General features: G+C 39.6%; 2 protein-coding genes across 3 annotated transcripts in view; both read left to right on the forward strand.

Annotated features, from left to right (window-relative positions):
* The window catches only part of TLCD4 (TLC domain containing 4), a 40,031-nt gene extending 33,491 nt beyond the window's left edge, over positions 1 to 6,540 (forward strand). For both annotated transcript variants that reach the window (XM_063136116.1, XM_063136110.1), the window contains exon 7: positions 4,267 to 6,540. In XM_063136116.1, the coding sequence (XP_062992186.1) occupies positions 4,267 to 4,582 (316 nt within the window). In that variant the 3' untranslated portion in view covers positions 4,583 to 6,540. The remainder of the gene's footprint in view (positions 1 to 4,266) is intronic.
* Positions 1 to 26,886, forward strand: part of LOC134405021 (holocytochrome c-type synthase) — a 55,879-nt gene that overhangs the window by 13,366 nt on the left and 15,627 nt on the right. The gene's annotated exons all lie outside the window — the stretch shown is intronic.

Consider the following 26,886-nt stretch of genomic DNA (forward strand, 5'->3'; position numbering starts at 1 on the left):
ATAGTGCTACATTGAATGCCATTTTTCTTGGTAGAAAGGTGGGCTACAAATCAGATAAATAAATATACTAATATAATACTAATTTTTAATAAACGTTTAAAAACAAACACTCTTATTTTTTAAAAAATGGAAAAGTGTTTTAACATTAATTAGAAGAATAAATAGGGGTCATAAAATGATGACCACTCTAAAGGTTATAGTGAACAGATTGGATCTAGACTTAGTTATACTTCGAATAGACCATAGACCATTAAAATCAATGGGACAGGTATGACTAAGTCTGAATTCAACCCAGTGGGTTGAGTCCAAGATCTGCCTTCCGTGTATAGGAGGGCTCTGCTTACGGAAGATGCCTTCTCTTGATTTTCAGGGATCTCCCCTTTATCCAAAACTGCAGCCTATCCCATTCAGCAGGGTCACCCAACCCTTTGAACGGCATGGTGGGGGGACTGGAGGGACTGTCGTGGGTAAGAAGGGGCAGGAAAATCTGCTTCAGACAGATTTCAGTTGCATCTTCCTAAATCTGGATCAAACCTATTGTTGGTTGAGCTGGGATAGGTTCACCTGCCCAATATGTCACCTGCCCAATACGTTTTTAAAAACGGAAGGGTAGCACTCAAATAATCTGCAGTTGCAGTGAGCGTCCTACTCTTATGTTCTTGTGAAAAAAGTTGGGCTTTCCGCAGTTTAAGAAAAAAGCACAAGGGAAAATACAGGGTGACAGTGATTGTCAAAGCATCCCTGTGGGTTCTAGTTCTGACATGATTCATTGAGCAAGGCGGAATTCCTTGCAAAATCTTATACCCAGAGCAAGCATGCTAAGAGCTGTAAAACATTAAAAAAAACACATTCTTATTTGCAAACACAATGTTAATAGTAGCATCCATTTTAGTTAATTCTAACATTTCTAAAGGCTAATACAAATGGCAGCTGACAGAAATCTTCTCAAAGTTGTTAATCAAAATATTATTGGTAATCTTGTTCCTGCCTATCTTCATTTCTAAGCCAGACTCTCTAACCTGGAGGAGAAGAAGTAGTGTTTTTTTTTAACCTAAATACAAGGATACTTGAAATCTGTGCTTCACTTAGTAAATGATGCATTTTTGGTAGTTGCATTTATTTTCAAGAATTGCATATGTTCCCCCCCCCATTCTATTGCAATATATATATATATATATATATATATATATATGTTTATTTTTGTTAAACTCTGTCACTATAATTCTGAGATAAACACACATTCAGTAAAAATGTCAATCAAAAGAATAAATGATCTGAGCACTAATATAGCTGCTTTTCATCATCTAAAAAGTAAAGTTATCAGAATTTAGTCAGATGTTTTTCTATATGTGCCATAAAAGAAGATTATGCGTACAGGTCCATATGCTATGTAGCTTGATCAGCATTAGTTGACTGTAAATAGTGTTGTATTAGATACTATTTCTGTAATTAAACAGGGAGCTAGAATTTTTTTGTTAAATCAATCTTGGCCCTCGCTAGGTCATCATCTTTCTTTGATCTTGAATAATTCATGCCTTCACTCTCATTTGACTCTCTGGGTATTTTTAGATACAGCAGCTCTTATGTTTCATTTTAAGTCTTAAAAATTTAGTTCTTTTAGTATTCCCTGATGTTGTTATCTTCTCACAATCTGTGGCTTAGACAATGAACAATGCAGGGGTGTTATAGCTTTCGGATTGAAGGGCAAATGAGGTTAACCTCTCTGTCTTGAGACTACATTAGAGTTGTGCTACTTTTTTCCTTGCCTTCTCGGTCAAGCAAATAAGATATAATGGCCCCAGATCGTTTAACTAGAAGCTGCCAGGGACCACTGCAGACATTGAGGCCCTTTCTGATAATTTGCGGCAAGGAAGCCACTGCTGCATGGCTCCTTTGTATAGTGCATTGGTAATGTCTGAATCCCCAAGCCATACAAAATTAGCTGCCAGCATGGCTTCTCCCCATGCCAGTATGGCTTCTCCTAGGAGCTGGGGCAGCACTGGTGTGGGAAGGAGCTAGCTCTTTTCATGTGGTGGTGGTGTTTGTGTTTCCTGACATAGTGTGGGAAGGAGCCACATACTGAAGTTCCCTTGCTGTAAACGTAATGTCAGAAGGTATTGTAGCCTAGTCTTAACTAAATTAATGCAACAGCTAAATGGATAAAAATGGGGCCTGCACGCTTTTTCTTCTTTGAAGTGAGGAGGGGTGTATTTATCCATGACTTCACAAAAATGGTCAACAGATCCACATTTTTATGTGTAGGAGGATCTTTTAAGGAAAGTTCAGCTGTGATCTTGCTAAAGGTGTCCCAAATACAAATTACCCTGCTGCCTATCATATCCATATTGAGACATTTTATCAATGAAAAAGGACAAATTTCTCTTTTGGCACACATTATTCTAAAAATAATTAACTTGGTACTTTATTTTATTAAATGTATTACCTGCTTTTCATGTATTATCTGCTTTTCATCAAAAAAATAATCCCAAAGCAGGCTACAACTAATAAATAATAACACCTACAACATTGACCAAACAACTAATAAATAATAACACCTACAACACTGACCAAACGCCACCCCATCCCGTCGCAGTCAAACAGGGGGGATCAGTAACACAAGTAAATAACAGTTTACATGATGCAGCAAAATAAGTCACAGATCCTTAGTTGGTGCCAAAAGCTTGTAAGACTTGGCGCTAACTGTATATAAGGAAGGAGACACAAAAGTTATCTGACAAATGTTTGCAGAATGTGGTCAGAAAGCCTATTAAACTGAAAGCTTTGTTATGCCATTAGTTGTGCATGTACAGAGTCGTTAAATTTGAGGACAACCAGATGGTAAATAATGTAAATTGTTGATAATGCTAGATTACATTTACACATCTGTTTGTATCATTAACAAAAAGAAAATAGCCAAGCTAAGTTGTATTTTTAACTTCTGAACTCAGTAACCTTCTTTAAGCAACCCAAGTATCCTTCTCAAATTGTCAACAGAAATTATAAAAAGCATGACATGTCAGCCTAAACCAAATCAAAGTCCCCTTCCTTCCTTCCTTTTTGAATCATGGGTAATTCTAACTGGAGGATCACTTCTCAAGAGCCTTGAGGTTGGTGTGAAAGTTTGAGGATATGACATGCTTACATGCACAAGAATAAGTGACCTCTGCCATAGGTTTGATCCCACTTTCACTTTCCTAGTAAGCTCTACCCATGTGTAAGTGAGAACAAACTTGAGACAGAACCTAAGAGCCTGCTGGCAACCTTGATAATTCTGTTTCACTTCTGGGCCAATACGTACATTATGGAGCAGCGTGGTTACTGCCTCACCTTCTGTGGCTCCATCTGATGTAGGTCTAGTTATGTATAAATACAGAAATTATATGGAATAATCAGAGATAATATGGGGAATACCATGGCACCACTGCTAGAAAGCTAGAGTGTAGAGAGGTGAGAGGGAAAGAATATATTCTTACTTTATCCGTGTTGAGCCACAGTTGAACAGCAACAAGACCAACTCATATAACGTAAAAACAACAACAACCCTCCCCTAAGGAGTTAAGAGCACGAGGGGAGGCAAAGCTACAATATTGCTTGAGATTTTGCAGGTTGGCGTTTCTTCTTCCCAACATCTGCCTATTCTTGCAGGCTAAAATGGAGTGCTACAGAGCTCTTTGTACTTTGATTTGTTTAGAACTTCCATGTATTTAAGCGTACAGCCAACACTTTGTTAAGGTTCTATTAGTTTGGATCTGCCAGTAAGATCAAGGGCATGACATTTCTGTAATTTAAAAAAATCATATTTATCTGGCACAGTTATTAGAGTAGTTTACAAAATACACTAAGAAATAACAGTGCACGCTCACTATGTATTCAACGTTTATTTATTTATTACATTTATATACCGCCCCATAGCCGAAGCTCTCTGGGCAGTTTACACCACAACATGAAGAGAATGATATTATTAACAAATCTGAATATCCTTACAGAAATCTGTTTTGAAACATTTTAGCTGCATGAGGGTTATTAGAAATAAAACTGAAAAGAGGCAGGATTTCAGAGATGAGTTGGCAAGAGAGTTCATAGAACAGTAGAGTAGAAAGGGCCCTAAAGGCCATCGAGTTCAACCCCAGTGCTGACTGAGATTTAGGAATCTTTATTCCTAAATCTCAGTCAGTATTCAGAGATTGCTTAGACCGAATGTATAAAGCACGATACCTTCATATTTGATTGATTTTGATTTCTGTTTTAATGCTTTTTCTTTTGTAGGTGGTTTTTTGAAGTACTGGGGTATTCCAAGGCTTCAAAAGCCAACATCATCAATGGACTATTAATGACAATCGCGTTCTTCCTGGCGAGGATCATAGTCATCCCGATTTATTACGCCAATGTGGCTTCTGAGGTTGGAACAGAAGCTTTTCACAGATTAGGGCTTGCAGCTCAAAGCGCCTGGTTTATCTCCAGCATTGTCTTGGATATCATGAACTTAATATGGATGGTCAAAATTACAAAGGGATGCTACAAAGTTATTTGTCTTATTGGACAAGGAGAAGCCAAAGCGCACAAGAATGGCAAATCTGACTAGAAGATTTTTTTTTTACAAAAAGATAATTAACAGCAGCTTTGGGTTCATTAAAAGAACAGTGCACACTTTTGCCAAAAACAGCTCCTCTTAAGGAAATAAGGCGTTACCTCTGTTAAATTTAGCCTTCCCCTTGACCCACTGCCTGGGCACCAGGGCCACTTCATTTGAAGACTTGCATTATGTGGAATGGGAAACAATAACATGCTGCATATACTGACCTTGGTAGTGTGTTTTAAGCACTTAATAGACATATGAACCTGTAAAGGAACAAACTCTTCTAGCACTACGTTCCTATGAATTTTCACTCAGGTTTCTTAGATTGATGTGTTTTTATTGCCTGTCAATGTCAGGATCATTGGTTTACGTTCTGCTAATATGGCAGCTTTCCTGGCATGTTTCTCTGCTTTCTTAATGTTTGCTGTTCATATGAGGCTTCATCTTTTGACAATTTTTTAAAACATTTTTGCAAGTATTTTGCTTTGACTCTGTAATCTTTTACTGCATTTTCGTCTGCCTTATATGCATGCACATGACCTTTTGGGATTTATAGAGCAATTTTACATAAAGCTATAAGTTAGAGTTTGGAGGCTCTTTTCTTTTCCCCCCCTTTTTTTTAAAAAAATCACTTATTGACTCTTGTACATAAAAGATAACTACAGCTGTTTTCAACCTTTTTTTAAGTGTCTGAATTCCAACACATGTTAGCATGGTAAACAGTATGGAGATAAGCAAATTCTTGTGTCAGTGTTCCTTCCCTATCATGGTTGTTGGGACCTTGTATGTTTTTAATGTAGTGTCATATAACCAAGAGCCTTTTGTGGCGTGTGAACTTCAGAATGGGAGAAAATTAATGAGATTAAATGATGTGGATTGTTACAAGAACCATTGTGCTTAAGAAAAGTTTAACTTGTTACTAACCAATTCATTTTAATTGTCATTATCTCCTTTTTTCTTTAAAACAAGTTTGGAGAAATTGTACATTGCTTCACCTGGTAGAAAAATGTTTTAAATTTTCTTTTACCTTCAAAACTTGAAGAGCAACTCTACGAAACCGATATATTGATGCAGGTTTTCATCATAAGAGAAAACCTTTGAAGTCACTCAGCTCTTGACAGATATTTGCAAAAGATGTTGTTGTAGCCAATATTGTAGCCAATATTACACTAATGGAAAAAGTACAAGAGGTGGTGTTCCTCTAACAGAATAATTAGCACAACTAGTGCTAGCTTAGTCTAATGAAGTCTTAATAACTTTTGCAATAGCTTGTCAGACAAAGGCTTGGGAACTTCCTTGTGCAAAATACTGAATTATGGTAGAAGCTTTGCCCCAGCGAATACACTGGTCAAAAGGAAACATTTGTAAGAAAAGCAGAATTGAAAATCTACTTGTTTATGTACATTTTATGCTATTTGTGTCATATTTATTCTTAGATTGTATTTATCAGATAATCAGCAAATTTTCACCTGACATGTCTTTTGAATACCATGTGTCATAATTTGCTGCTAATGTTGTGTTCGTTTTCACATTTGTGATGCAAATATGGAGGAACATTGTAGAGAATAAGCTGTTTTCCTGTCTTTTGTTTGTAATTAATTTCATGGTTCTATTGTGTGTTATTTCTTTCTACTGTTGCTCTTTAGCAAAGTTCCTGCAAAAGACACTTCATCTTCGGAATCATACACTAAACTATGGCTACTACATGAAATAGGTTTAAAGAAGAGTTTGTACAAAATGCAAATTTCCTCTTTTCTCAAGAATGCTCATATCTCTTTATAGCTTGCTAAATTTCATAAAAGATCGCATTTTATATGCCACAGATAAAATGTTTCAAATCTCAAGCACAATGTCTGTCAGTGGTGGCATTTCACAAATTCGGTTCTGAGTCTCCAATGATGTACTTCTATGTATGAACCACCCCATAGTTATTATTTTAAAAATGAACAGTCAACATTCTAATTCCTGAGGGCCTTTTTCTTTTTAGAAAAGTCTAAAAACTAAAATTATAAATTTCAAATTGTAGAAATGAAAATATTGGCAATGAACAATGTTTTTATACTTTAGGTTTGAGTTCTGTTTAGTCATCTTAATTTGAATTATCCCTTTTAATTGTCAAGTGCCTTGTTTCAATGTCTAGCACATTTATTATCCATGAATTAGCTACTTCGAGATAATCATTGAAACGGAACTGAACACCTTTTCTGTGGTTAAATTCCTAAATTAAAAATAATTAAAATAGTGACCTAATATGTGTTAATAGTAAGCTTCCAGAAAAGTTATTGTTACCAATGCATAATAATGGTAGTAGCTTTGAAAGCTCTTCTGTTTCGAACGGAACCACCTTCATCCTCAGGCCACTGGTTCAAATATGTGTTTATTCTCAGTGCTTTAAGGATTGACACAGAATTTCTTGATACTTTCTCTTGATCACTTCAAATTTAGCCATTAAGCAAGGTCCAGCAACTTCTCAAACCTGGTTCCCATGTTTCCCATGTCGTCCTGCAGCCATAGTAACACTACAATCATCTACAAATGATGAGGGCTCTCATCCTGCTTGTGGAGATCTCACTTCCTTCCTCTGGAACTGAGAAAATGACCCAGTTGTGGTTCATAAGCAAGTAGCAGGGTCTCATGCTTGCAAAATGCTGCAAATCAAAGCAGGCTTGCATCAGGCTTGCATCATGACATTAATTTATATATCTGCAAGTACCGTTCAAATATTTTAGAAGTATTGTTTTCAACATTCTTCACAAATTGAACAGTTGTATGTACATTATGGCTGAGATCCAAATAGTTCCTCAGGGCGCAATCCTATGCATGTTTAGTCACACAAAAAAGTCCTACAACTCCCAGGATGGATCATGCTAGGAGTTATAGGACTTCTTTCTTGGCATTCATAGGATTGTGCCTTTTGGCATTTCCCTCCAGGCCTTAGAAGCACAACTGTATGTAGAAGATCTCCTACATCGCTCTTTGCATCTTAGGCCTGTGTGTCGGAAACAGCCATTTTTCAAGTTTTCAGAGTAATATGGGCTGTATGGATTTAGCTCACAAGAGATTTTTAATTGGCAACGTTTGCCTATTGTGGAGATCCATCTAAACAATCTATGGCTTTCCTCATTTCCAAAAGTATATTCTTGAGATTAGGGCGAGTCATAGGTGTTAAATATTAACAAAGAGCAAATGTTCACAAATGCTCATGCATATTTTCTGTTCCATTAAAGTGTCAATCCTAGACTTCAGCCTTTTCCAACCTGGTGCCTTCCAGATGGCTGGCTGAGGATGCTGGGAGCTGTAATCTAAAACATCTGGAGGGTTTTGGGCTACACATTCTCAGATGTGTAGTCCAACACATCTGGGGAAGGCTGAATACACAGTCACCTCAGAGTAAGTTCCATTGAACTCAGTGAGGCTTACATCTGAGTAATATGTGTATATTTTTAGTTTGTCCTGTTTTGCATATTTTGGAAGTTAACTTTATATTAGGATGTCACATGTGCTTACAGCTTTTTATCAAAAGGTGCAAGATATGCAGATAACGTGATTATATTTATTTATTTATAAAACTATTTCTTCATTTCCATGAAAGGTCTTTTTATAAATGTGGCTTAGCATGAAAAAGTTGGGGTGCTGAGGTACTGAGCACTTTCTAGCAGTATGTGTGTTTATAAACAGTTTGTTCTATAATGCTGTTTTCCTGTAATTTTAAAATATGTATTTTGGATCTAATGAAATCGGCAAACTTTCACAATATAAAAAAGAATGTATTATTATTATTATTATTATTATTATTATTATTATTATTATTTATTACATTTTTATACCGCCCAACAGCCGAAGCTCCCTGGGCAGTTCACAAAAATCAAACCTTATACATGTGAACAAACCCTTGCTCATGCTTAATGTAGATCACTAGGTTGTATGTGGTCTCTGGCATGATTTCATCTGGTCTCCATGACTATACCTGTGGAGGAAATCTGCTTTCCTGAGTGCACATATAATCACTCTTTGAGTAGAGGATAAGATAGTATGAAGACGAAAGAGCATGTGGGCCAGTATGTGTATTTCTGAGACTGATTACTTGCTTCCAAGGAGGCGTTTTCCCCTAAAGCTAATTGTCATGTCAGCAGGGGAAGGAAAGATTAAAATTCTCCTCCCTGCATGCTACAGTATCTATGACAATCTCCCCCTACGTGTTACTTAGGATTTTGGTTTTTTTAAGAGCAGGCATAGCTGCATACCTGTATTTAATGTACTGTGTAGTTTGGGTCTTGTAAGACACCCCTCCTGCCATGCCACATAGCAGATACCTTTTGAAACTGAGGTTAGGTTTTGGGTTTTTTAAGTGACTTGTGTTGCTGTGATTTGGGTGGGTCGGTGGGGGAAATCAAACCTTATACATGTGAACAAACCCTTGCTCATGCTTAAGGAAGCTCTTTGAATCTCTGATTTATTAACTTGAACATCCTTTGAAACTTTTACTGAAATTGCGCTCATTGATGTCCTGCTTAGCTTAGACTGTAGGTTGGACCAATGAGATATCCTCTATCATGCTGATTGGAGGTGGGGGGTTTTATGCATGATTTTTTTAAAAAAATGCACTGGCATTGCTCTCCTTAACAATTACTCTGAAATGTGTGGGTGCTTCCAGAAACGGGTCCAGGTGAAGTTGTTTTCTGCTTGTAACCCTCCATTAAGGAGGAAAAGATAGAATAGCTGCACAATGGTTTTTGGTTGGTAGCACTAGGATCTGTCCATCTGGAAACATCCATTGCCTTCAAAATAAGAAATTAAACCTGCAAGGTGGTGCAGAAACTGAGAAAATTTTATACTCCTGTTATACTAGTACTCCAGTAATAGCTTACAAGCCAAGTCTGGGGTCACGGTGGTATTATGTGATGTTTTTAAGTGAGTAAAATCTAAAACATAAGCTGAGACTATATTACCATATGTGATCCATATCTATGCTTTTGGCTGTCCGTTGTTTCTTAGGTGTGTCAAAGTAGACACAGGAGTTCCATTACTAGAATTCCCCATACCTTTTATGAAAAGCAAACACAGACGTCCTGCTCTGAATCAAGGGAGGGGTTTAACCTTTTCCTTGCACCATTCTCCCACTGACTATCACCTCTTACCTCCTGCTAGCATAGGTGCTATTTGTCCCAACTGGAAAAATGTAAGGCCTATGTGGAATTAAGTTTTTCTATTTGAACAAATAGTTTAGAGGGCCGGTGACTTTCAGCAGGAAATGATATGGATCAGGAACCTGGACAGCTGCATTTTGTAAAAGAAAAAGATATTGGGAGTTCCAGTCATGGCACTCGCATATTAAATCTAATTTAACCCTGCTTTTGAATAAACCAAGCATAATTAAGAAATGTAATTTTAATTACAAACTAGAGCAGGTATATAGGTAATGTAGTGTGCAGAACAGAATTTATTTTTAAAAGGCAATTATTACTATATGCGCAAATATGTAATTGAATGTTCAGGAATCTGGTTCAAACACATACTTCACTCATTTTTAAGTGTTCTCCAAATGCATTCTTTTAAGTGACAAATATACCAGACTGTAGTTTCTGCACCAGTGTTTACAGATTTTCTTTCATTTTGCAAAACTAAAAAAAACAAAAAACAAAAAAAACAAACTTGACTTATACATACTTGTTGCAAAAGGGATGCAATAAAATCCAGGATTTCAGGCCTTACTAAATCATAGCACAAAGTTTGATTAAGGCAGCATGGAAAGCCCATTACAAGAATGTAAAGAAGATGACAACTGTGAATCCTACTGCACTAAATTGAAACTCTGCAATGACATTGATTGGATTGCCCCCAAATCAGAATGGCACAAAAGATTGGAACAGCACTATTGATTCTACCATGGTTGAACAGTTTGTGAACTTTAACAAGATCTTCCCATCTACTTGATTATTCTTTAATGTTGCTTGTGATAGAGGCATACAAATGAGTTTGCACTTCACTGGTATTTGAAAGCCTTGCTCTTTGTATAAATTTGTGTAGGCTGATCTTGTCTGAGGTATATGCAATAATGTCTAAGCAATAAGTTGCATGTGTATTCAAGGCATTGGTAACTAAGAATAAAGGAAGAGAATGCAGCATTTCTTCTTTTGATTTTTTTCATTAAAATTGTGTTACATTCAGTAAAATAGTTCAATCTTATCATGATATACAGAGAGAACTTCGTAGAACAGCTTCTGAATGTTGTTTATAAAAAATGCTTCTTTGCTGTGGGCACGTGCCAGTTTTTCCTTCTGATGACAGATTTTTGAAATTGCCTTATGTTCCCCATTGTGCGGTAGAATGAGATCAATGCCTCCATTTCAATGGAGTCCATTTAGACTCCATTGAAAGGAAGTTGTCAGTGAAGTTTCTGTATTTTATAACAAATATTGAGAAGTGATCTTGTGTATGTGCCCTTATGCTCTATTCCATGACATGTAATACATTTGGATATGTAAAACAGACAGGTGAAATCCATAAGAAAACATTATGGTGTATCTCCAATCCCTAACTGGCCTAGAACAAGACCTTTGTGACACTGTTTGGAGCTCACAGTTGTGGAGGGGGGAGGCTTGAGGAAGGGGAGAAAGACCCCCCCACAACCTTTCTGAAACCTTTCTCTGCTATAGTATATGGTGGCTGAGTTCCATTCTGGAGAAGTTCGTGGGGGCTGCATTCCGGTGATGGAGGGGGTGGGCAAAATCATATTTTAAGCATATTTTAGCTTGAAGATCTTTCTGCCAGTAACTACGCCTGAGGAGAAGTATTTCAACCTTTTAGAATGGGGAGGGGGGGCTGCACAAAAGCTGGGGAAGGATGCATTTTACCCCTGAGTGTTTGGTTCTGCACTTCTGCCCTACAGTTTGAGGAGGGGTGTTTTTATTTCATAGCATAATACATTTATTTCTTACTCGCCTCTCCGTTTGGATCGAGGCAGGGAACAACAATAAGTATAAAATACATAAAACTGCATTAAAAATATAGTATACATTATCAAAACATCCTAAAATTCCACTGGATAGGCCTGCCAGAATAGATCAGTCTTTATAGCTTTCTTAAATGCTAAAAGATTGTCAAGTTGACAAGTCTCCTCCGGCAGGCCATTCCACAGTCTGGGAGCAGCCGAAGAGAAGGTCCTCTCCTCTGGGTAATACTTGTCAGCCTAATTTTGGCAGGCTGAAGTAGATTCTTCCCAGAGGACCTGAGTGTGTGGGGCTGATGCATATATCTCTCTGACCCTAATCTCCCCCTCCAAGATGCTCTAAACTGTTAAGCACTTCAACAGGCCAATCCTTCTCCATTCGTATGTTTTTTCACTGATTCTTCTGTAGTTTCTTGAGGCCACTGAAGATACTTAGTCTTCATTGGGCCATTTTTGGTTTGTGTTTTTCCTTTCTCTTGTTTTTCCTTTAATTTTAAAACCAGTATTTTCCTATAGACCTAGGGAGTTCACCAAGTATGTAGAAACCATAGCTACCTTATCTGCTTGTGGGCCTGTCTTGCTGCCCCAATTATAGGCATAGACCTGCCAAGTTTGCTGTTAGAAGGAAAAAGTGAGGACCCACAACAAAATGTTGTGATGTATCCCAACGGCTAATAGGAATGCACGTGTTCAGAGCTTCAACAGGCTAGAATATGGTTTTGTAGTGCTATCTTAGATGCTTTTGAGTCTTAGTTCTTGTAAGGCCATTTTGTTTTTAAATGATCTTTAAGTTACTAATGAATATATTTCTGGGTAGCTGGAGACACTCCAAGTGTACAGAAACCATTTTTATTTTTGGGTGGTATTTATTTCATTTCCAAACTGATAGCAATGGGACCACTGAAGTTAGACGTTAGAAGGAACCAGCGGAGACCAGTAACAAAATGCCCCTAACAGAAATGTTTCTCTTTAGAGCACCATCCAGCCTTGTAGTAATGTTCAGGGCCTGTGCGGGATGGAAGATTTTGAAGGGGGCAAGGAAAAACACCTCTCTACACTCCTGAAAACTTCCCTTGCTGATGATCAGTGTGCTAGTATGATGGAAACCATTGCCACAAATTAATACTGCATGGTGTCACATGGACAGATATATATACACATACATATACCATTAAAACTGAGAAGAACCAGGAACAGCCACAACTGGTGTTGGAGGACACTTTTAATTTTGTGCCTTAGGCTTAAACTATATTCTGTTTATTTAAATCCAGATTAGCCTAATGTATAAAGCGGTGGGCAAAGGGTTAAGAGCCAAAGAGCTATATGGATTAGAGGTGAACCTGTTTTTTCTTTGGGGCTTTGAATCCTTGGAAAGCTATCTGCCCCCTCCCCTCTGCCTACTGCAGCCACTGCCTGCCTTCCTGGCGTCAGTGAACTCACCTGAAGCCTGTGGTTTTGATTTTGAATTGGGACTTCCGGATGAGATCTCACAAGATGTCGGGTGGGATTTCCCAGAAGTGGGAAGAAAGGAAGTGGCAGCTACTTCAGAGAGCTCCACTGACTGTTATCTCACTGTGGCAAATGCCATGACAGGAGTGCGGCTGGCAGGGCTCTCAAGGGCACCTGCAGCAGGAGGAGATGCAGCAGTCTTACTAATTATCTTTATATTGCAGATATGGTTGCTGCTTGCTTTTCTTCTTCTTTTTTACCAGTCTCTGCTCCTGCGCCTAGCTGCTAGATCTGTAACATTTATCATGGTGCAGTGAGAACTGTCACCTATTGATTTCTGCAGATCAAACTGCTGTTAAAGGCACAGGAACAACGCCAGGCAGCTTTTTCCTGGGCAGTAGGTACACCAATTAGAGGTGTTTTTTTAGTGGTTTGCATATGGCTCGTACTCTTTGCCATTAGGCTCTTTAAAGACATTGGAAGCCACTGCATTTACCAAATAGCAAAATTTAACAGGACTATCACCCATAAATATCCTTGCTCTTTACAGGCTGTAACATTGTTGATTAATTTGTAATACATGTGTGAATCTCTGGGTCTGGAGGCCTGTGTGTTACAGTATGAATGATTGAATAAAAAACAATGGAGTTGGTGGATTAGATCTTACAGGAGTTACTTATTTGAAGCAATGCCCCTTATCAAAAATAAGTTTTTAAAAAACAAAACAAAACACCGAAGGCATGAAATGGTTGAGAACAAATAAAATACAAAGTATAAACCCAATATATGTAAGTCAAAGCTACGATAAAAGAGACAAGATACAAAGCTAGGAACTGGCATCTGTTCTCTGTGGAGGAATTTAAAGTACCTTCATGAGCCTGGGGCATCTCCCCTGTTAGGAAAGGTTGCAACTTCTCGGATGTTTAGCTTAGAAAAAGGGGAATAGTGGGAAACGTGATAGAGGTGTACAAAAGTATGTATGGTGTGGAGGAAGGATGTGGATAGGGGGACATTTTTCTTCCTCTCATAATACTAGAATGTGGGGTCATCCCATGAAGCTGATTGCTGGGAGACTCAGGTCAAATAAAAGGAAGTACTTCTTAACAGAGCGCATAGTTAAACTCTGGAATTCGCTACAAGATGTAGGCTATCAATGACTACTAGTCCTGATGGCTATATGCTATCTCCAGTATTAGAGTATGTCTATGCACACCAGTTACTAGGGAACATGGGTGGGAAGGTTCTGTTGCACACATGTCCTGGTTGTGGGTTTCCTTGTTGGCCACTTTGTCAACAGAATGTCGTACTAGATAGAACCTTTGTCTGATCCAACATGGCTCTTCTTATGTTCTTATCCAGTATCAGATGCAGTATGCCTATGTATACCAATGCTGGGGAGCTGCTGTTGCACTCATGTCCTGCTTGTACCCTGGTCTGATCCAGCATGGCTTTTCTTATATTCTTAGGTGGCTGCTGAACAAAGCCCAGTCATTAATTCATGTGTGTGCTATAGATATGATTCTACTCTTCTCACTCATAGTGAAATATTAGAAATTGGTAGAAGGGATATGCTCTTTAGTGAGGATGGCTGACACATAAGATTTTGCATACATGAAGTCAAATAAAACAAGTTCACTTGTCTATCTTAGAGATGGAGAGGATTACTTTTCAAGCAGATTTTTATTTATTTATTTATTTATTTATTACATTTTTATACCGCCCAATAGCCGAAGCTCTCTTTTAAATTTCCTGTCTCTGAGAGTTTCACTTGGATGAGTCTAAGCAAGTTTTGATACATAAGAGCTGTGATTCTCGCAGAAAGGAAACTTAAATATTACCTGATATAGGAGGAAAAGGATGTAGGCAGATTGTGGGTGGGTGCATTCTGCCATTATCACTTGCAGGCATTCTTTGCTTTTAAGATTAGGATTATCATGTCCACTTTTATTTACAGGTAGAAAGATCCAAACATAAACAAATGGGTCTGCTACCATCACATGTAGCTTTAGCCTTTGGTGTAAGGAAAAGGAAATTACTGGGTTCAGACGATCATGGGGGTGAAAGAACCCATCATGGGTTCTTTTTCTGCTCCTGCTTGGGCCGGTCATTTATTATTTATTTATTATTTATTGCATTTCTATACCATCCAATAGCTAAAGCTCTCTGAGCAGTTCACATACTTACCTGCGATGCAGCGTGGGTTGCTATGGCATCTGAACCTAGTGCGTGGTGCAGTGGGGGTGGCTTCTTACAGCCCATGATTTGCAGTAGGAGATGTGGGGCCATGAGAAGCCACACCCACCATGTGCCAGGTTCGGTTGACACACCAACCCACACTGCATCATGGGTAATTATGCAAATTGCAGTTGCGTGACCACCACATGCAGACGTGGGGAAAGAACCCAAAATGGGTTCTTTTGCTCCCATGATCATCTGAATGCAACCACTGTCTTGGGCCAAATGTGTATATGTATATCAGTGAAGACTATGAAATTACATCAGTATGCATAGAGAATAATCACAATTCCTTTAGGATATACTTCTGGCTATAGACAGAACAATTGTCATCAATGACATTAGTGCTATTTTAAGAGTAAATACTTTGGCTTAAGTAATTTAGGGATAACATGTCTGCCTTTTTTTATTGGTAGAGCAGCAGTTTGGGTTTGTCAGTGCTCCATTACCTTTGTTTTAAAATATCATTATCAATCTTATGTTACTGGTATCTTACTGGTTAATTTTCTCTAGTATTATTAGTATTATCATATCAGTCTCTCTTGAATGAGGAAGTATTTTGCTCTAAGAGCTCTTAATTTTTGGAGCCTGGTTGATGGGCTGTCACAGCAGCATGGGAACAGCTCAATGTCCGCAGGAGTTTTTGCAGCTGTTTCTGCTGCTATCTGGAATGGTAAGCAATTGGATTTAACTGAAGGCAGTGGAACCCAGCTGGGAAATACAAACTGGAGAGAGCAGTCTAAGTAATCTCCCCAGCAAATTCTGAAAGGTGAACTAGATCCCTGGAGGGTAGACGACCAAGCTTGGAAAACCTTTCTAGTTGGCACAGTTGGCTTAACTGATGGAAATACAAGGTCTGAAGCTACAAAAACTTGGAACACAGCAGTGAGCGCATAGCTTTTGGTGGTCTAGCTGTTAACTTGCTGGTGAACTTGGGGGTGCTGCCTCTGTTACCTGTTTCAAATCCCCCTGGTCTTTTGAAAACAATGGACTTATCTAACTTTTCTTGATCGCAGACTGGTTTTAAAATCTCTTCCCCACCCCCACCCAGTATGACTGTTTTCACTGCTGAAGTTTGGAAAGATTATTATTATTATTATTATTATTATTATTATTTATTTATATAGCACCATCAATGTACATGGTGCTGTACATAGTAAAACAGTAAATAGCGAGACCCTGCCGCATAGGCTTACATTCTAATAAAACCATGATAAAACAATAAGGAGGGGAAAAGAAAGCAAACAGGCACAGGGTAGGGTAAACAGGCACTGGGTAGGGTAAAACTAACAGTATAAAGTCAGAACAAAATCAAGTTTTAAAAGCTTTAGGAAAAAGAAAAGTTTTTAGCTGAGCTTTAAAAGCTGCGGTTGAACTTGTAGTTCTCAAATGTTCTGGGAGAGCGTTCCAGGCATAAGGGGCAGCAGAAGAAAATGGACGAAGCCGAGCAAGGGAAGTAGAGACCCTTGGGCAGGTGAGAAACATGGCATCAGAGGAGCGAAGAGCACGAGCGGGGCAATAGTGTGAGATGAGAGAGGAGAGATAGGAAGGAGCTAGACAGTGAAAAGCTTTGTAGGTCAACAGGAGAAGTTTATATTGGATTCTGAATTGAATTGGAAGCCAATGAAGAGATTTCAGAAGTGGAGTTACATGGTCAGAGCGGCGAGCCAAGAAGATGATCTTAGCAGCAGAGTGGTGAACAGAAACCAATGGACTGATGTGAGAAGAAGGAAGGCCAGTGAGAAGAAGGTTGCAGTAGTCCAACCGAGAAATAACCAATGCATGAACAAGAGTCTTGGCAGAAGAGACAGACAAAAATGATTGAATCCTGGCAATATTATACAGGAAAAAACGACAGGATTTAGCTACTGCCTCAATATGAGGAATAAAGGAGAGCGAGGAATCAAATATAAAGCCAAGACTACGAGCTTCCTTGACTGGAGTAAGCGTAACATCATTGACAGCAAGAGAAAATGAGAGATGAGGAGAAGGTTTAGGAGGAAAAACAAGCAATTCAGTCTTTGCCATATTAAGTTTCAAACGACGATGAAGCAACCAAGCTGAGATATCTGAAAGACATGCCGAGATACGATCGTGAACATCAGGAGAAAGATCCGGAGATGAAAGATATAATTGTGTATCATCGGCATACAGATGATATTGGTGTTGAGGTTTTATATGATTGAGGTTTATGGGAGATTGTCCAACCTCATTAGTTATTGCACAGACTAGGCTTCTGGCCAATAACTTTGTAGCAGAGTATTACAGCGGTTTCCAGCCAAGTCAGCAAAGACACAGATTAAGACTGAGATTTGAATTGGTTTAAACAAACCTTTACTGGCATATAAAAATATAATTTAGTTATGGCAATCACAGATAACAAATACTTACACACGGTCAGTCAATACAGCTCTGATACATCTCTGAGTGATATATTCTGAGTGATACATGTACATGGAAATACATTTACTTTTATAGACTACCTGTACACTGATGCAACTTCTTGCAACCCTTAATTGAAGACAATCAGTTTACCAATTATTCAATTATGACATCAATGTCCAGGTGTAGAGTTGACCTTTAAGTTTTCTGCTGAGTCTTCTGTTCCTTCCAGCTCCTCAGCAATTAGCAAATCAATGGAAACATAACCAGGATCCGTTCCAGGATTCCAACAATTGGAGGCCATGAGATTGAATAAGATTACCCAAGGGCAACATGTATAAAGAAAACAACAACGGACCAAGCACCGAGCCTTGGGGAACCCCTACTGAAAGGGGAAAAGAAGAAGACGAGCTGCCATTAGCCAACACGCTGAAAGAGCGACCCGCTAGATAGGAGGCAAACCAGTTATAGACAGAGCCACAAAATCCAAGGTCATGAAGGGAATCTAAAAGAAGATCATGATCAACCGTGCCAAAGGCTGCAGTTAGATCAAGGAGAATAAGAACGGAGTAATGGCCTTTAGACTTGGCAGTAAGGAGATCATTGGTGATCTTAGTAAGGGCTGTATCAGTGTGCCTGATTTTAAAATGCTTTGGGGAGTGGCTGTTTGCGCTTTGTGCTATTCTTATTGCTTCAGATAGTACTTGGATTTTGACATAGAGCTTTAGCAGCAGATTCTATGGGTGTCTCTATATTAAAGAAAAACCCACACCCTTGCCATTTCTCCCTCTCCTTCTGGAGCCTTCTGTGTTTAGGACTGGTTCCTTTAGATGGCGACCATGTGATTTTGAACTGAAAACTTTCCCTTGGCAATGCGATCACTTTCAATGAAACAGTACCATCTAGTGGCAGAATTATAGCACTATGCCAGCTTTACATACGAGGAACATCCCACGATAATTTTAAATACTGCATTATGTCTGATTTTTTAAAAAAGTGAGATTATAGAGGGAAAGTGCAGGAGACGTCCTGGAGGTTGACCACAACATGTAATGGACCCACAAACTTCCGTGAGTGGCCAATCATGAGTGCACAATAATTCAATCATGTAGAGAAGCGCTACAGCAAATTTCATTGTTTACGGCTGTGGTGGTCACAAGAAAGCAGAGAAGAAATATTGCCCAGAATACAACTTTCAAACTACTTTGTTACAGTAGGTAAGAAATATGTAAAGCATAAAAGTTCCACCTAGTGTTGAAATCAATGCTGCTCCTGTTGGAAACCAATGCAGAACTGACCACCACACCATCACATAACCACTGTTAAGTTTTAATTGATGAATATGCCCAGGATTTGTGTCTTTGTGTCATTCATCCTTGCCTCATCCAGAATATCTTTCAATCCCTGAAGCTAATGGGCTGCTGGATTGTACAAACCTGGAGCTCTTTACTTCAGAACGTGTGCTTCGTTAAGAAAGTATTTGACAAAGTGACACCTGGTACTTCAAAATGTGATGCCAGCAGTAACACAGGCTCTGCATGAGGTTTTAGCCCAATTACAGGATAAATTTTGTCCAAGCCCACTCTGCCAAAGAGCAGGAGATACGCTGCAGCAATAGTCAAAAGCTTTTGGTCATAGGCCGCATACTCCAGACAATTGTAGAGAATAACCCCAAAAGTTCAAAGGGACGTTATTCTAGCTCTAATAATATAATCCCTCTTAATTTACTGGTTAATCATGTGAAGGCTATTAGGTTTTGATCTAATAGCAAAGGCACTAAAAATCAAGGTAGTAATAACAAAAAGTTCAGCACTCAGAAGGAAGCATAAAAACCAGCAAAGCCCAGGTCAACGCTGAAAATTAAGAGAGAGAGAGAGAGAGAGAGAGAGAGAGAGAGTATTAAGAGTATGTTATGTTTAACCCTACTGCCCCTGTTTTAGGACAAGGTGTTTCAAGTAATCAATCAGAATCAGATTCGGACCTAGAGGAGGAGGCGCCAGACACCAGCCAGCCTGTACCAGTGGGGGAGGAAGCTCTCATGGGCGATTCACCAGCTGGAAGTCAGCCCTCTTCAGAGCTTATCTCCTCAAGGCCAAATCCTACACACTCAATGGGAAGTGAGCTTTCTTCCAGAGGAGAGCGCCCCGACAAGCTAGCTGATGCTAGGGTCCGCCGGAAGCTAAAACACACAGAGCAGAAGGAAGGCGTGAGAAAGTTGGTCCGGCTAGGATTGCACCAGAACCTGCCTCCGCACCAGGCTCTCTGAAGTTACGGGCATTTGGGAAGGGGCTTCCTGTTCTCCTTGGTCGGACAATTGTCTCGCTTAGTTTGCATAGTTTTGCCTAGGGGGAAGTTTCCAAGAGATTAGACTCTCTTCAGGTAGAAGAGATGTTTGGTGCTTAATAAAAGCTTTTACCTAGCAGGCCTCGTCATTTGTCTCCCATCAAAAGTAGGAGCTTTCTGAGAAACACGACAAGAGTATAATATTCCCACTCTTACCCCCACTCCACCTTGTGTTAAGACTAGTGCACAGGAGGTTATACAAGATCTCAGATCACAGAAGTATTCTTTGATTCCTCTGTCTAATGCTTTGCACTCACAAATCCATAATTCCACATAGAATGAGTAGCTGGATATCCTATAACCCTTCTCTCTCAAGTGGTTTTATGTAACTATCCTAAACCAAAAAGGCTACAAACTCACCCTGAGCAGAAGATCCAGTTGTTATAGATTCTGAAACAATTGAAGGATTCTATTGTTGCAGCAGGTATCAAGAGTGTGTGCAATCTATGTTATGATTAGCGAAATGCTAAAGTAATAATATGTTACTTGGTATGCAGTAGGCATTATTCTTAGAGCGAGAGTTTTCCTAAATAAAACATATTGGAGTGAAGTGCCTCTTCAAACAATTATATCCATATTCTATGCCTTATGTTTCAGCACCTTGCAAAGGGAATCTTGGAGCCTTACAGGAAATGCTAGTCTTTGGAAAAGTTTGGCTTGAGTATGGAAGACATATCACATCTCCCAATCAGGAAATCTATCCAAGTCAACAAAAAATGCTGGCATTTGCTTAACTTAATTTATAAGTTGATATAAAACGTAAAATAAGTAAATTCTCTGAGAGTTCTAAAACGAAATTATAATTTTAAAAGAATTACTATTAATAAATTTATAAAAGTCCAAGGATCTTATGTCTACCTTTACAAACAGGCACACTCACCCAACAACTACATGGATCATTTTTTGCCTCTAAGAATTGTCTCAGTTCAGTAGTTATCTCAGATGAGCAATTGTTTATGCTTACAGGCAGCTGACATGGAAGGGGTGATAACAGATGCTGGAACCACAAGTGGTCATTCTTCCCCTTAGACAGTCAGACAGATCTCAGTTTATCTCCAACTCCCTTCTGCCAAGTTGCAGCCTTTTGTAATATGTCCTTCCTCTAATAACTGGAATAAGGCTTTTCTAAGGGAGAAAATCCAGCAGGATAAAGACTATGAAATCCCACCTGTCCTGCCCCAGGCATTGTCATTAAGTTGCACCAGGAAAGCTGGGGGCTGACCCAAACAGAGCCAGCAATACAAACTCAAAAGAAAGTAAATATTGGCAACTCGGCTTCCAAATAAATAAATCTGCAGCTCGGTCTCTGGAAGGTAGAGTAGGTGGAGAATCAAGGAGAAAATAACACCAGCAGGCGACAGGCCAAGAGTCTTATCTCAGACTTGCTGAATGGGCCTTCAAGTCGGCCAAAGAAAGAGTGAGCCAATGGCCTGATACGGCTGGAGTCAAACAATGTGGCAGAGGTGGAACAGCAAACAGCAAACAAACTCCTTGAGCTGAGAAGCGGACTCAAATTTGGATGTCGCTGTGGGTTCCACAGCAACAAACGAGGAAAGAAAGAATCCAAAGTCTGTGGTCAGAGAGATCAGAAGTTCAAAAAAGAAACTTGAGAATCCAATGGAGGAGGTATAGATAATAACAAAGAAAACAAGACAGCTGATAAGGCTCATCTTGAAAATTCTCAAGGATAAAACCACAAACAAAAAATAATCAGAATAGCCACGGAGCTCTTGGAGGACACTGCAGGGTATGACAATTCTTCAGGAAATTTCACGTTTCCCTCTTAAAAGTGTGGAAGTGTCACAGATTATTTTCTGATACTGAAAATGCCTCTTATGTAAAAAATCCCCTGTGACTGGAAATCAGCCAGCGAACTGTTAATCTGGTGCTAAAAGGGTTAAATCATGCTGCACTTCAAACTAAATATGGCTAATTTGAACTAGATGGGTTGAATGACTTCAGTGAGGGTTTGTGCGAGACTTATAAGAAGAACCATTAAAATACCCCACTGGGGTGTTCTAGACCCATTTGGTATAGGTTCTGAGGTTTAAAAGGACCAAATTTACATTGGTGCATTGACTGGGAATCAAATCTGGATCAACTGCTGGGAAGGCAGCTATGCTAACCACTACACCACCGACTTTTCATAGCAGGAACCCTTGCAGTATTTCGAGTCATAACTTTTACCATAGTTACTTCATGGACAGAAGGCATAGAAATTTGGAAGTTTGATACTTCCATAGGCTCATCATGAAATTGCACCCAGAAATATTCAATCATATGTAAGTAACAATGAGCCTCTGCTTATGGAGTTGGTAGGCTTTCAGGTTATTATGAGAAGGGTGGGCCAAGAACTCCCGTGTGTACAATAGGGGAAGCAGAGATGGGACTTTAATATACAGTCAAAAGGAGCCCCTGTTAAGTGAATAGATGAGTCTCAGAGCTAGACTTCTGGGTGGCAGAGACTCATGATCCATTGTCCATTTACCATGCATAGAGTTACCTGCCCTTCAAACCAAGTTGATGTTCTTTGGGCTAGTTTGATTTGGAGTGCAGACAAGCAAGGCACAATCTTTGCTCCTTGAGCAGGCAGGCTAGAGCAGCACTACAAAACCTTCAAAGAGTGACTGGACCAAGAAGCACCCCATGTAGAAGATTGCCCAGACAAAGGGCTCATCTACACCAAGCAGGATATTGCACTATGAAAGTGGTATATAAGGCAGGAGCCACACCAAGCAGGAAATGGTATGTGTCAATGGGCTCCAACAGTTGTCAGTGCACTTTAATACCACTATAAAGCCGTAGTGTGGCTCCTGCCTTTTATATACCGCTTTCATACTGCAATATCCTGCTTGGTGTAGATGAGCCCCAAAACAAGCCCTTTTCTATGCATAAAGATGGTTAAATTTAGAATGGGTTGCAGTCAGTTATACCTCAACAAATTTTTGGCAACTAGTGGCCTGCATGCTCAAGGAAACTTTATATGCCTTGGATGTATATATCACGCCCAAGCTTTTGGAAATACTCTAAACAAGTGTTTAATTTCAGTTCTGGCCCAGGTCTATGTATGAGAGCCTCACCACCAATTCATCTACCTGATGTCAAGGAAACAGATGCTTGATCCACCAGTGTCCATTATTGAGGTGACGAGACTAATCCTAATCCTACACAGACAGAAGGCACCCGGGGAAGACATGTTTTCTCCAGAGCATGTTTCTGAACAATTTGTATTATTGGGCACTGTGGCGTTACACCCCACAAGTCAATTCCAAATGTATGTCTGTGGTTTGTAAGTCTGTGGTTTTTAGAATGTTGGCCTGAGTGAGAGGAGTTAGAATGTCTTGGGAGGGGGGAGGAGTGATATAGAAGGGAATGACTGAGGGGATTGAGACTTCTTTCAGGAAACTTTTCAGGGAGACTTGTTAGGTACTCTTAGAGTCTTTAGTGCTCTCTGTGTTTATGGTACTTAAGTTCTGGGAAATTTGAGAGTCAGTGTAGTGAGTAGTGTCTTTAGAGTGTGGTGTGCACGTAGTGGATGTATATCAATCAATACTGAGAATAAAGAAAGTTCAAGAGTGATTGTGTGAGAAAAAGGAAAGCGCGTATGTGAATGGGTGACAGGATTGTATGAAAGGTTTCAAAAAGGTTTTTAAATTTTGTTATTTGAAACAAAGCTTATGAACTTTTAAAAATAAATTTTGATTGTTTTGTTTTTAAACTACCACAAAAAGCCCACGTGTCTGTTTGGCATTTATCATCTTAAGTTTACACATATAACACCCACTCTGACAATCATTCACCTAAGTAGATATAACTCACAGCGCATTATTATATATATTAAAATCCTTCTCCATTTTAAACCCCTTTCTCCACATAGTTTGGAGGAAGGTGGTTTTTATCCCTTGCCTCAGGCGTATCAAGCGTTGGTGCTTGGCTTGAGCAGGGAGTAGCTGCGGCCGGGTCTGGTGTTCAGAGCCTGTGTCGTGGCAGGCACCCACACTTGCAAAGTTTTTCACTTGCATTAATTCTTATGACAGATTTCCTAGGGACTTCGAACAAAGTAGGAGGAGGGCCTTCTCTGCTGTGGCACCCCAGCTGTGGAATGAGCTCCCTAAGGTTTGCTTGGCACCTACATTATATGCTTTTAGACACCAGGTGAAGACCTTTTTATTCTCCCAGCATTTTAACAGTCTATAAATAAATTTTAACTTATTTATTTATTTATTATTTATTTAAGGATTTTTATGCTGCCATTCAGCCAAAAAAGGCTCTCACGGCGGCTTACAAAAGTATTTCTTGACAGTCCCTGCCCACAGGCTTACAATCTAAAAGACATGACATAAAAGGAAAGGGGATTGGGAGGGAGGAGGAGGAGGGGGAAAAGGAAAGCAAATTCAGGCACTACAATCTTAGTTGCAAAGTTCAGCAGTTACAGTTGACAGCAGGAGGGAGGGGGCTCTCAGCTGGAGCTGGACCCAGGCAAGGTGGAGAGGTGCCTGGCTGCTGCTTCCTCCCTCACTGATGGCCTCTCCAGAGACAGTTGGTAGCAGGAGGGTGGGGGCTCTCAGCTGGTTCGTAATTTTGCATTGCTGCTGTTTTTATCTGGTTGAGCTTTTATATTGTATTTTATTTTATGGTTTTATACTGTTGTTTTATACTTTGAATGTTTTTAATTTTTGGGAACAGCCCAGAGAGCTCCGGCTATAGGGCGGTATAGAAATGCAATAAATAAATAAATAAATAAATAAATAAATAAAATAAAGTATTGTGGGCCCAATCTTTAAGAAGGGGGATGAATCACTCCTAGTTAATTATCATCCAATCAGTTTACTGGTTGTTTCCTCCAAACTTTACACATATTGTCTATTGTGAAAGGCCGAGGATTGGGTAGATGAAAACAACATAATTGGGGATGAACAAGCAGGCTTCCATGATGGGAAGTCTGCCATAGATGAGTGCTTTGTTTTAAATCATCTAAGAGAAATACATAGGCAGCCCCAAGAAGGACTTATACACTCTTTTTGTAGATCTGACTTCAGGCTTTGATAGGATAAGTAGAGAGATGTTTTGGTACAAGCTATGGAGGTTTTGGATGAATAGGTGGTGGCTAATGCTGATTAAGAACTTGAATACAAGCACTTCAATGCAATTAAGACCAGGCAGAGAAGGCCAGTTGTCAGAAGAAATCTGCCAGGGTTAAGCTGGAAATTTAGTTTTACTGGCCTTAAGAGTCTTTGGTGCAAATATTATTCCTCAGATGACATATGGGGCCGATTTGGAGCAATTTAGAACCAAATCACCTGTAAAACACAAAAGGCTCATTTTCAAAAGGGAAACTTTGCTTGCTGGTGGGTGTTCAGCTTTCCACCCCGCCCCTGGCTTCCAGAGACCAATAGGAGGTTGCCTTCTGCCTGGGAACACTTCCAGAGTGGCTCTGAGCGAGAACAGACCAGTGGAAGAGCAAGGCTGACCTCGCTCTGTCTGGAAAAGTCAGGGTAAGTCCCTGACTTTGCAGTTGTGCATCTTCACCTCTTTGCCCTGGGATGGCTTTGAATCTGTGGCTGCATCATATAAACAATGCAGCGCGGATTTGGAGCCACCCTGGGACAAAAACGTCAGGACAGCCCCATGGCTATAACGGGAATTATATTCTTTCGCCACACGAAAGGATACACAGAATGTGATAGGCTGACCCTCTGTCTTGCATGCTGGCAGTTTATTTACTCTCATTTGCTATTCTGACATTTTGATCTGCATTGTACGAAATAAACCACCTGTTCATTGTCTTCAACTGTAGAAATGGGTAGTATATTTCTATAGATGTTTAAAGCTACTGGGACTATACGAGTTCATTATTTTGTAAATCCAAGTACTTAGTAAGCTAAAGTAATAAAGGACATAAAAACATATAAGTAGTTAGATACTGCTACAGTCTACAGTAAAATGCTTTTGTATGCAATTTTACAGCCTATATGAACATAATTAGGGTTTGAAGGCCCTGAAAATAAAATTTGAGAAGAGCCTTTAGTGTGGTGGCTCCTTTTCTTTGGCATTCCCTGCCCCTGGAGGTCAGGCAAGCACCAACACTGTGATATTTCTGGAACTTCCTTAAAACAGCTCTTTTCCAGGAAATATTTCTTAACTGACCAGCCAGTTTTTATTGGTATTTTGTTTTAAAATGAACAACTTTAATATGCTGTTTTAATCTTTTTACTATTTATTATGTTCACCACTCTGAAATCTATTTTAGATATGAAGCAGTATATAAGTATTCTAAAAAGAATAAATAAATAAAAAAGTGGGGAAAATTGAGTGTGTGTGGGAATTCCCTCTCCCACTTCAAGGACAAAGAACCCCCTTCCCCGGAAATATAACCTGTTCTCTTCCGGATTTTTCTGGTTTTCCCCAGAACTTCACATCTCTAGATTAGATAAAAGCAAAGGAACTTTGCCCCACCGACCACCAAGCCTAATTCCTAACACGAAAGGGGGCAGCTCTCAAGCTGACTTTACTTGAGAGCGTCGCTCTCTGAACCTGGCTGCTTTGCATCCCTCCCCACTGGTGTGATTCCTCATGGAGGAGAGCAAGGCACTCTTCACATGCTCTGCGCTGTTATCCTTTACTTTAAAAAGATTTTCCAAATTCCAGAACTGAGAGGTCAAATTAAGTCCCTCCTAGGCTCCTTCAGTGAAGCCACAGTAAAGAAAGCGAGGGAGGGAGGGGGCTTCTTCTCCCCTAGAAGGTGAGGAGTGCGGTGGGGGGGGGGGAGCAGAACAGCGCCTGGCACAGTGACGCAAGAAAAACAGCCTCTGCGGTTACCATGGAAATGATGGCGCTAACGACCTTCCCTCTCTCTTAGACCGTCGTCCTCCGAGCCCCGCCCCCAACCCGTTCTCTTCCCTCACCAGTTGGTAATCCAGCCCGGCTTTTCGTTCAGTTTGCTGATTCCTTT

This window comes from Elgaria multicarinata, chromosome 1 (genome assembly GCF_023053635.1).
Source record: "Elgaria multicarinata webbii isolate HBS135686 ecotype San Diego chromosome 1, rElgMul1.1.pri, whole genome shotgun sequence".
Classification (NCBI taxonomy): Eukaryota; Metazoa; Chordata; class Lepidosauria; order Squamata; family Anguidae; genus Elgaria; species Elgaria multicarinata.